The following is an 11,768-nucleotide window of genomic DNA, read 5'->3' on the forward strand; positions in this document are numbered from 1 at the left end:
AGCTTTTCCCCCTTATGAGAGGAATGTTCTCCTCACTGGAATGAAAAAACAAAACAGAACCAAAACACCCTAAGAGATAATGAAACAAACCTTTTATATTAATGTAAAATTTGTTGAGTTAGAAAGTTAAACTGACACACAGGACTTCAAATGATATCACATCACACAAAGCTTTGTTCTGAAGAAAAGAAATATCATTACTATTGATGGGTCTGATCTTTGTAATACACTAAATGGAAAGCCAGAGCTAACCAACACCAGAACTTTGGATGTTTGAAATCTACATATGGATTTGGAGGTTGATCCCGTTGGTGACACTTGCACACTCTCATTCAGAAAGCTAAATGAATTATTAAAAGAAAAACTCGTTTTGAAAATGAAGTTATTGCTTTTTAATGTTTGAATGTTTTAAGTATAGTTTCTGAATTTTCACTATATTTAAAAAAATATTTCAAATTATTAAAATTATTAGAAGGTATTCTAAAATGAGGCCTGTGTTAAGCCATATTTTATGAGTAAATCTCTGCCTAATTAAAATACAGACTGCATAAATTAAAACATATCCAGATTTGTAAACTTTTATTCTAATGTTTCCAACCACCCAGTGTTTGATTCTCAGTTTTTCATCAATCCATTTCACGTTAAGGTAAGGTGCAAAACTGACAACAGGAGCCGGAAAAACAATTAAATGGCTTGAAAATATGCTGAAACATACCCTAAACATGTAGAGCTAAGTTCTTTGATTTCAGTGGAGTTATGTCCACAAAGAATTTGGCCCCTAATATACAGAATGTGATGATGCTGAATATACTTGTACTTTTTAGGCCTCATTATTATTTATTGATGAATGTTCTCTAATAATGAAATATTTATTGAGCAGCCCACACCTCAGTAATTAATAGTTTTTGTAATGAACTGAATCCGTCCATTTAAGTCCTACAGCAGCCTGTTGATGAACCTAGGACTATGAGTATGGGTTATACGGTTATGTCCTTATTCGTTTACCATAGGGTCTTTACTTTGGTAATGTGAATACAGTAAGTGGACTCTAAATTTAAAACAGTTTAACAGTAATAGGGATTTTGTTATACCCCATATATGCCTATCTTCTAACAAGAGTAGGATTTTCTAAAGCACTCCACTTCGGCCCACTCCTAATAACTAACTAGACAGTATATGTAAGGAACTTGCATTATATTTTCCAGGATAAAGTATTACTACAATGAGTGAATTAATTAAAAAAGATTTAAAGCACTGTTATTTTATTAAATGTACCCCAAATTTCATGTTTTTCCCCAAACAGTAAATACTAGTTTAGAAGAGAAGGAGGAAGAATCAAAGGAATCAGAGGAGGCAGAAACAAATAAAGAAGAATAAAACCAAATAAGGAAATTACACAGAAAAAAGCTAGGTACCATAGCCCTGTATTATTCTTATTTAATTGAAAGGTCTGTTACATTGTTTTGAATAAACATATTCTTTGGGATACTTTGTATAGAAAATGCCTTTTTGGGTGTTTTTCTGAACTCAGAGTTTATGATTTCTAACTTCAAGTCCATTTTATTTGCTATATACAGTAGGTGTAACCACTGGTTGAACTCAGTGGGAGTCCTCACATGGATAAAGTTACTCATTTGTGTAAGTGATTACAGGATCGGGCAATATCTTTGGACTCCTTCATATTATTACTTTAAAATGGAGTTTACAGAAACAAGAAGAAAAATTCTCAGTAATTTCCCATAACATATCAAACCATTGTTCACTGAAGTCTGTATCTTAACTGTGGCATTGGTCTATGCCTAATTTTTCGCGGGAAGGTGAACCTTGGATCTTATAGTCCTCAAAGTCCTGAAGAGCAGTACCAAAACAAAGCCTCTACGTTGGAAACTAATTCACATCATCAAAAATATTTTTGAAATTCTGATGTTATAAAGCAATTAAAATGACATTTGTACGTGCTTCTTCAGCAGTTTTACTAACTTCAAAGACTGTGGCAGTGTGGAGTTGCACAAAAAAATTGCACTAGTGTACAGTTTTTGTGCATCTTCAGTGATTGAGTGGAACAGCACAAAAACAGCTGCAAAATCTCAGTGCTTCAGCCATGGGGTTTTTTTCCCTTTATAGAAAAACAAAATAAGAAGAAACTAACCACAAAATGCTAAAATTGCAAATTTGACTGCACAAAATTCAGACAATACAAATTTAAGGTTCTCATAACAACACTAACTCCCCCATGTTGATACAATGTTTAGGCCCTGATCCTGCAAATACTTCAACACTTGCTTAACTTAAAGCATACAAGTAGTCTTATTGACTTCACACAGGACTACTGACGTTCTTAAAGTTAAGCCAAGTATGTATGTATTGGCAAGTTTGTTCCTAAGATATTTTACAGGTCTCTTTTGGGGTAAAGTAGCTGTTTCTAGCCCTGGTGAGTCATGAGATATCAATGTTACTGAAACAGGACTAAATATTTTAGTCCTAGACCTCAGACCAGGATAATTTGAGTGACATTCCACATTAAGGGGAAAAGGAGTTAACATTTTAGTGTCAGGTTCTTTTTATTGTAACACAGAACCTATCTGAAGTTGTTGTAGAGGTTTGGAAATTAATAGTAGAGATAGTTAAAAAGGAAGTGATAGGTGTAAAATAAATACAGTTTATCACTTGGGTTTGCAATCTTTCTCCTGTCTACAATTTCTTATTAAGGAAATGCTCATTTAATTTTTTTCTCCTATCCTGCTTGGAATTTTGTTTGCAATTCCTTATTACATTTAAAGTTGAGCTTCTTATGTGGTTATCTTGTTTAGTTATTGAATATTCTTCCTCTCCTTACATGGCTTCCTGGGTGAATGGAAATATTATATTTCCATTAATGGCACGGCTAGTGTAAATTTTCCTTCTTTTTTAGAAGAACTCACATAAATTAGAATTCTATTATATGCAAGCATTAACATAGTCAGAGGCAAATTTGGTGAACAGCTGCATGACCTAGTTAATCAGTCCCTGCTATCTCAAGGTTGTCTTCAGTTCAAGCTGAGTTCATTCTTGGTTGGTTTATGAAATTACTTTTTCCTCAGGCTTCAGAGTAGCAGCCGTGTTAGTCTATATCCACAAAAAGAAAAGGAGTACTTGTGGCACCTTAGAGACTAACAAATTTATCTGAGCATAAGCTTTCGTGAGCTACAGCTCGCTTCATCGGATGCATGTATGGTAACACCCATTGTTTCAAGTTCTCTGTGTATATAAATCTCCCCACTGTATTTTCCACTGAATGCATCCGATGAAGTGAGCTGTAGCTCACAAAAGCTAATGCTCAAATAAATTTGTTAGTCTCTAAGGTGCCACAAGTCCTCCTTTTCTTTTTTCCTCAGGCTTATCCATGAACTGACTTCCAGGAAACTAAAAGCATTTTTTTTGTAAGTGTATTTACTGGTGCATTTGGACTGCATTCCTGTTTCTGTAATCCTTACTGGGGTTTATGGTACAATCTCAATGTGCAGAGCAAACTATAAAACCTGCACCCACCCAGAACAAATAAGGATATAGCAACTAAAGTTCAATCCACAGACTTATTTTATAATACATTGTTCCCCTTTTCTTCCTCATGTTGCTACAGCACCATTTCTACCCTTAGAACTGAGACATGCATGACCTCTAGTGGTATGACACGTGCTTCGCATCCTCTTACATATAGTGTAGCCAGGGCTGCTAAGAACCTTTCCCTACTTTCCTCAGAGGCCTGAAGTTATACCATCTTTGTTGTTTCAACATCTTTCAGCAGTATGTTTCAGCTTGCTTACCGCTAATGACTAATCAGAGCTCTGACCCTGAAGTCAGTAAAAAGTTTGCCTGAGTAAAGACTACAAGATCAGGCCCTAAATCAGAAACAAGCACCTCAAGAGCCTGAAAAAAACTGATTTATTAGCAGGTACCTGTGATAAATGTTGAGAAATAATGCCTCTCCCTCTCTCTCTCCTTCTTGTCTTCCTCTCCATTCTCCTGCTGCTGCGCTAGGGGATGTTCATGTTAGAATGGTGAGATTATGACATCACAGTCTGTGGGCTCAGTGATGGAGCACAGTCAAAAAGGGTTCTGCACATGGATTCTGGAATCAGATTAATTTATCTTGTTTGTTGTTATTGTGCCACTTCTCTTGCAATGGAAACTACACTTTAGCCCAATTTACTGATAAACCCTCTTTCCCAGCCCTCTGCATGTTCTGAGTCATGGCTGACAGTCCCTGTTTTGTTCTTCTAAAAAGACTTCACAGGCAGCAGATCTTGAATGAACATCTTTCTCATCACTTTTCTAGCAGGAGTCTGCTGCAAAAGGTCCTGCTGCCAGTTTCAGGCATTTACAGAGAGTGTGGGTTCTTCTAACCTAGCAGAAACTTTTTTTAGGTGTTCAGATTGGGGTCTATCTTAGCCCATAAAGTTCAGAAACTAGGAAAAGATACCAATGTTAACACTATTTTAAAAGACTTCAGAGATCAGAAGTTAAGGAGAGGAAAATGGAATAAAGAAACATGAAGTTGCTTTCTGAATTTTATACACATATGTGTATATATTCACAAAACACACACACACACACACACAGTCTCTCTCTTACAGAGTTATTTTCATTGACTGCAATTTTTTCAGCCAACTTCTTCACAAACCACTTCTTGGAGATTTTCAAATAGCACAGTTATTCTCCTGTGCTGTACTTATGTTACTCATGAAATATCTTCTATTTTAGTGACATAACAAATGATTTACATCCTGATCCTGAATACTATAGAAGATAATAAATTAATGATTTCCTCAACTAAATTTATGGGACTACATATGCATCTGGTTCACTGGTTTTTAAACTGATGTTTTGGCAAACTTGTTTGCCTGTATTGTCACTGGAGATAGATGATACTTCATATATTTTCCATTTAGTGTATTACTCATTCAGTTTGCCAGTATTCAGGTGGCAAGATGGAGAAGAACTGCTGGAAATGGCTTCTTAGCATAAGATTTCAGAACAAGCTGCTTTTGCCCTCCCTGGACAATGAATGATGGTTGAAATATTTTAAAACCAGACTCCTGGGCTTTTGTGAACAGATTTACAACACAAGTACCCACTATGAATCAAAAGGATGATTTTAAATCCTCTGAGGTATACATTTTCCTGTAGAATCAATAAAGAATTTAAAGGTGAAAAGTTTCCCCCCCTTATTTCAGCTGAAACCTAAACAAGACACAGACTTAGTTCCAGATCCTGCAAATGCTTATGCACATAAGTAGTCCAATGGACTTAAATAAGACCATTCATATCAGTAAAATTACTTGTTTAAGTGCTTCCAAGATCGGGGCCTTAAAATTTCTTTATTACATTCTTATGGGCAGATCATCCCCTATGCAGGATTTCTTCACCGAGAGTACAGAAAACTCAGTAAAATCCCATTTACAGAGTTCTCACCTGGTTGTTCATGGAGGGGAGGGGCATGGAGCACACACACCACACACATGCAGAACTGGCAGCAGGTTACATCAGTTCTCGAGAACCATGCAGACCTTGGATGCTCCACCAGAGTTATCTCCATGGAGGTCCTGTGGCCTCCACACTGCTACAGGTCCTCCTACCACACGAGCGGGAACTATACGCCCATGGACTTCCCCAGCTGTTGTACACAATCCCCCTTCCGAGAGAGGATAATGGAGGAGGAAAGCAAGTAAAATAAATGTCAACACACTCAACAGGGTTTTTTCCTCTCAGCATTTGGGTGATGGTGGAAGATGATTTGGAATGAGGCCACCCCACCCTCATGGAACCCAATCTCTGCAAAACACTCAGGTCCTAATCACAAGCCCAGGTAAAGGATTGAGGAGCACTTATTACCTTCTATCCTTCTATCTCCACTATAAACAGAGTGGGTGGATGAGGTGACCTAAATAATTTGGTGATTCATTAACTCCCTCCCAATGTGACTGGACTGGTCTGAGTTCTGTCCTGAGCTTTTACACTGCTTTTTCGATCGTTCTTCATGTATAAGGAAGAAGGCTTCCATAGGTAAATGTCTACTCTTAGCAGTCTGTTGAGCTGAGGAACAAAGCCCTTGTCTACATGTATCTTTTTCTTAAAATTTCCTATTGTTACTGGGAGATTTTAAGCAAAATCGTAGTGGAGACATAGCCAAAGGTCTGGCTCACTGATTTGCCCCTAGTGTGATAATTATACCTGTGCAAAGTGAGGGAGTATGTGTGATTGGATAGTGTTTTAGACTCACTTGCACAGGTATAAATGACTGCACAAGGTGCAAGGATCTGTATTATCAAGCCCCAAACAACTACAATTTACCTCCCTTACATAAGACCAGAAGAACTGATTTGCAGTTTCTACTTCAAACTTTTTCTTTTGCCTATATGTAAAACAAGAAATTATTAATTGATCACTGGAAAAATGAAAAATGTGTAAACAGTGAGGTGGCAAAGTATGCAGGTGATACAAAACTATTCAAGATAGTTAAGTCCAAAGCAGACTGCAAAGGGCTACAAAGGGATTTCACAAAACTGGATGACTGGGCAACAAAATGGCAGATGAAATTCAGTGATGATAAATGCAAAGTAATGCACATTGGAAAACATAATCCCAACTATACATATAAAATGATGGGGTCTAAATTAGCTGTTACCACTCAAGAAAGAGATCTTGGCATCATTGAGGATAGTTCTCTGAAAACAACCACTCAATGTGCAGTGGCAGACAAAAAAGCTAACAGAATGTTGGGAATCATTAGGAAAGGGATAGATAATAAGACAGAAAATATCATATTGCCTCTATATAAATTCATGGTATGCCCACAACTTGAATACTGTGTGCAGGTCTGGTCATCACATCTCAAGAAAGATACACTGGAATTGGAAAAGGTACAGAAAAGGGCAACGAAAATTATAAGGGATATGGAACAGCTTGCATATGAGGAGAGATTAAAAAACTGAGACATTTCAGCTTGGAAAAGAGACGATTAAGGGTTATGATAGATGTTTATAAAATCATGACTGGTGTAGAGAAAGTAAATAAGGAAGTGTTATTGAAGGGTTAAAATCCATTGCTGATGTAATAACCTGGTATATGGATTTGTATACAGGCCCAAAGTCCAGAGTTCGGTCAAGAGATCAGAGGCCTAGCAATAGCTAAAAGCAAGCAAAATAACCAAAGATAACCTTGATTTTGCTAAGATATGCCTGGTCAGCAAAACACCAGATGTTGGGGGCGATAATTGTGTTTTCTTCAAAGTTGCAAATAGAACAAAGAAGCCCTGTTTCCGTTGTGTTAGTTTTTTCTCTAGGGAGATGTTTTTGCCACACATTCAACCTTGAGTTTATAAAAGGTTCAAGCATGTCAGTATAAGATATGGCCTCCTCCCACCTCCCTTTCCCAGGGACCAATGCCTGCCTTAAAACACAAATGAACAACTTGAAAGACAATTTTTATTGCCATATACTTTTACTGTTTCTTTGCTTTTACCCCTAGATATATATCTGTTGAACAATCAAAGGAGCTACTTCATTCCTATGAACCCCAAATCAGAATTCAATATATCTATATCTATATTATACTAATACATTTATTAAAGTACTAATTAAATGTTAATTTGTCAACTTGAGTCCATGGGCGGAGACATTGTGTAACCTTTGACCATTGGCTACTGTGCTATCATGTCTTGCTGTTAGCGCTATCCAGGGAAGTGGGACTGCCTACCCTGTCACTTTCCCCCGCCCATGAAAAATCCATATATTCCATTGTAATCAATTGATTAACTGTGTCTCTGAGCCTAATAAGCAAGGTAACACTCCCTCAGCGCTGTACGTAATAAACTTCTGTGCTTGACCTCTACACGGTGTGGATTTATGTCCTTCAGTTATTTACTCCTTCTCATAACACAAGAACTAGGGGTCACCCAATGAAATTAACAGGCAGCAGGTTTAAAACAAACAAAAGGAAGTATTTCTTCACACAATGGACAATCAACCTGTGTAACTCCTTGACATAGGATGTTGTGAAGGCCAAGACTATAATAGGGTTAAAAAAAGAACTAGATAAGTTTGTGGATTTCCTGTTCTTTTCATTTCCTCTGAAGCATCTGGCATTGGCCACTGTTGGAAGACAGGATACTGGGCTAGATGGACCTTTGGTTTGACCCAGTATGGCTGTTTTTATATTTCTATTTCCTATCTCTTTTGCTTCAAAACATGCACACGAGACTGGCTCTTAGACTATTGTTAATTTTTGCTCAAAACAAGAAATGCTATATTTTCCCTATTAATCTATGGGGCAGTATGTCACTTAATTCAGGAGATCACATTTAGAGACATGAATTTTTTACATTTCCAGTATATTCCCCCAGTGTCCTTGTAAATTAATGATAGTACTGAATTCTTATATAGAATTTCTCAAAAGTAACCGCAAAGGGAAAAAAGAATGGATTGCCTTTTTAAAAAATTGGTAATTTTTCTTTTTTAACGTTATATATTCAAGTCTTGTCTGGCCTGTGAAAGACTTTAGTGAAATAATGATATCACAAGAGCCAACAGAGTGAACCATGAGTAATTAAAAGGGAAAGGGATTTTTAGATAGACTGTTAAAAATGAACAGCTGGTTTTTTTGAACACATATTTAACTTCAATGACTAATTAACATTTTGGAAAAAGGAAGCGTTATTGAAGATTCAACACCCTCACCCCTTTAATAAAAATTAAAGCGCTAACAATATGCATTCTTTCCGACATCCCACAGAGAAGAACAGTGTTGATATTCCTAATATTTCTAAACCAAAAAAAGCAAGCAGAATTTTTTAATATAAAAACATTCAGGTTCTTTTTATACACTATTAAACACCCCCCACCTCCAAAAGTATATAACCCTATTTAAAAAATTCCTTTTCAGGTTTCCTTTAAGTAGCTAAACAGAGAGAGATCTAGGTAAACCAAATTCAAATGCAATAGGTTAAAGTCTATTTTGAAAGTTTCATAAGAATGAAGAAGTTGGAAAAGACTTCTTACCTTTTATCTACTCACATTAATCAAGCTGAAAACTTTCAAAGAAAAGTCCAGGGTTTTGCAAGTATTCCGCAATTGATTTCACATTTATGAATGTATCACATTGAAGAGGGAGTTGATTTTCAGACGTGCTGCTGCAGGTGCTCAGCATCTATTAAAGTTAGGTCACTCTTATTTTTAAGTTTGAAAATATTGGCCAATTTTTTTAAAACAAGTCTTCTTATCATTTGAGGCACTGACAAACGGTTTTATGGAAGTGGACCCCGGTGTGGGGGTTCTCATGAAGGGAGCAGCTTATCTATGTCCTTAAATTGTTAAAACTGGAAGATGTTTAATTACTCTTTCACCACCCTTGACATGGACAAAAGTAGACTGCACAGTTTCAGTCTGTGGTTCTCATGCATTAGCACAATGCTGCAATGTTTGTATTAAAAACAGCAAAAAGAAGTGTTTAAATCCAGAAAAACCTTCTATTTTCATTTAATTTAAATAAGTTAAAGTGTAGGTCTGCTCTGAGAAATGCATATGAAACTAGCACACTGTGGGAGTCCATGTTTAATGTCTCATTGATTTCCATATCAAGTATATGCATCCGACAGATAACACAAGTATTTATAAAATTGCCAGCCCTACAACCACAAGCTGGAAACTGAGACTCAAAGGATGTTCTTGCACATCATGACCTGTAATAAAAGGTCTGTTAGATATATCCTTCAGATACACCTGTGCTAGTCCACTATCTTTAAATTGTGCTGTCAGTGACACCTGTGGAACCCTCACCCCACGCCTGTCAAGGAGTTTGTACAGGTGTAACTGATGGAAATTTAGTGGACAATTATGTTAATGATGCATAAGCAGGAATAGATTCCAAGTTGGTGTCTCTTAGCTCCATTAGCTGTACAGAGGTAATAGGAATAAAATGTAATGGATTTATTTAATCCTTATAGTCACTAGGTGTCACCAAAAGAGCAGTTCTGTTGAGAGAAAAGATGCTATTTTTTTCCAGAGTTGGAAGACTTTTAAACATTTCTATTTTTTTTTAAAGCAAAACTTATTTATGAGCCCAAACTATCTGACAATGTCTGTAGTGTGCCCTGAGATCCTTGCATGAGAGATGCTATAGAAGGGCAAACCATAATTATTTCAACACAGGTAAAGGAAAATTTCCACTGTGTTTTACAAGACAGACCATACTGACCGATAATTATATATTTTTTAAAAAATATCATTTACAATTTAAAAAAATTCAGAAACTGAGCAAGTTTTGCCTTCTCCACAGCTGATAGTTCCAGTCATATGTCCTGCAGACAGGTATGTTTGTGACAGGTAGAAACCTGAGGTGGATCTTATAAACTTTCTCTCTGCACTCTTTTGGCTGTATCTCCAAACAGGGAGCATTCCACAACTCCCCTCTCTTACAAGGTGTCATTTAAGGAACAAATCCCACCCCTCTTGCAACCTGGACTTAGAGCACAGCTATCATTCCAGCTCTGACTCACTCTTGTTACATCTTGGTAAGTCTCCATACCTGGTTCATCCTTCTTGAAGCAAGCTTGGGAGGCTTGCAGATTCCCTCTCCCCTAGGACAGCGAGCCAAGGCCGTTCACTGGGTTTGTAGAGGGGACAAGTGTGCTGAGGTGACTGACCTGGCCATTTTTTCATAATAGCAGGGAAAAGTGAAGTGGGATATGAGGTGGGAAAGGAGAGCAGAGCATGTGGCTACAGAGCAAGGAGAGCAAATTGAAGCAGGCTTCCTAGGATCCAAGATCAGGCTACAAACTCAGTTTGCTGTCTATGTCAGGCCTGGATAGAGGAGCGCTAGAAGGTTACTTGGTGGGGTACTATTGTTGACTGATTACAACATATAAAATTGAATGGAGAGACCTTGGGTCCAGAACAAGACTAAAAAGCACCCATCCAGGTGCTGGGTGCATTGCGTGTAATTTTAAAAGTGCAATGACATTTTAAAATTGTGACACAGCAGGGCCAGAAGGCAGCAGGAGAGTGGTAGATGGGAAGTATTTAAGCCCTCCTTTGATGAAGGCCTTAGTCCCTGGGGACTAGGGAAAGGTTATTACAGTACAGGGTAATTGGAGCACCTGGAGCCAATTAAGGCCCCGCCCAAGACCTAATAAAACTCCCCTGCTTTGGGAAGGATCAGGAGCAGACTAGTGTTTGGAGGAGTGTTGCTGCTAGCTTGAAAACCATACTAGGGGAAGGGAAACCCTGTCCAAGCAGAGGGGTTCCCCTGGCACAGAAGACTGAGGGAAACCCTATCCAAGAGGAAAGAGGGTAAGCAGCTCACAAAATTGAAGGGGCTGGGACCCAGAGTAGTAAAGCAGACCTGGATCCCCTCCCCTCTTTCTCCCACTGGGGCCTAAGTAGAGTCCATAATGACCAAGATTAGGGGCAAGGAGTGGCACCCTGACTCCCCTACATGAAGGAGAAGCATGGGACCCACCACAGTAACATTGGTCATTTGCCACAAAAATAAATAAATAAAAAAATAGCTTCCTCAAAACCAGAAAATCAAAGCAAACCATCCAGAGGTTGACACTAACCCACCCACGGCACTTATCAGAGTGAAAATCTAGTCCTAAATATAGAAAATGTTTTTCTGTCCCTCTAATGACTACTCTGACTGTTACCATCTAATTTTAGCAGGCTGTTTGGCACCTATTTTTGCAAAGATCTCATTGAATTTTCCCCATACCTCTGTCTCCCCAGAAGCCTGAA

The 11,768-nt window shown here is 37.8% G+C and overlaps 1 protein-coding gene across 3 annotated transcripts in view; it reads left to right on the forward strand.

The window, feature by feature from the left end:
- The window catches only part of RSPH1 (radial spoke head component 1), a 30,785-nt gene extending 22,916 nt beyond the window's left edge, over positions 1 to 7,869 (forward strand). For 2 of the 3 annotated variants that reach the window (XM_084633115.1, XM_084633117.1), the window contains one exon: positions 1,304 to 1,954. In XM_084633115.1, the coding sequence (XP_084489241.1) occupies positions 1,304 to 1,377 (74 nt within the window). In that variant the 3' untranslated portion in view covers positions 1,378 to 1,954. Of the gene's footprint in view, positions 1 to 1,303; positions 1,955 to 7,506 lie in introns of those variants that run through there. The other variant, XM_084633116.1, reaches the window with a different exon arrangement.
- The last annotated feature ends 3,899 nt before the right edge of the window (positions 7,870 to 11,768 follow it).

The sequence above is a fragment of the Lepidochelys olivacea genome, assembly GCF_965140295.1.
Source record: "Lepidochelys olivacea isolate rLepOli2 genome assembly, chromosome: 1".
Lineage (NCBI taxonomy): Eukaryota > Metazoa > Chordata > Testudines > Cheloniidae > Lepidochelys > Lepidochelys olivacea.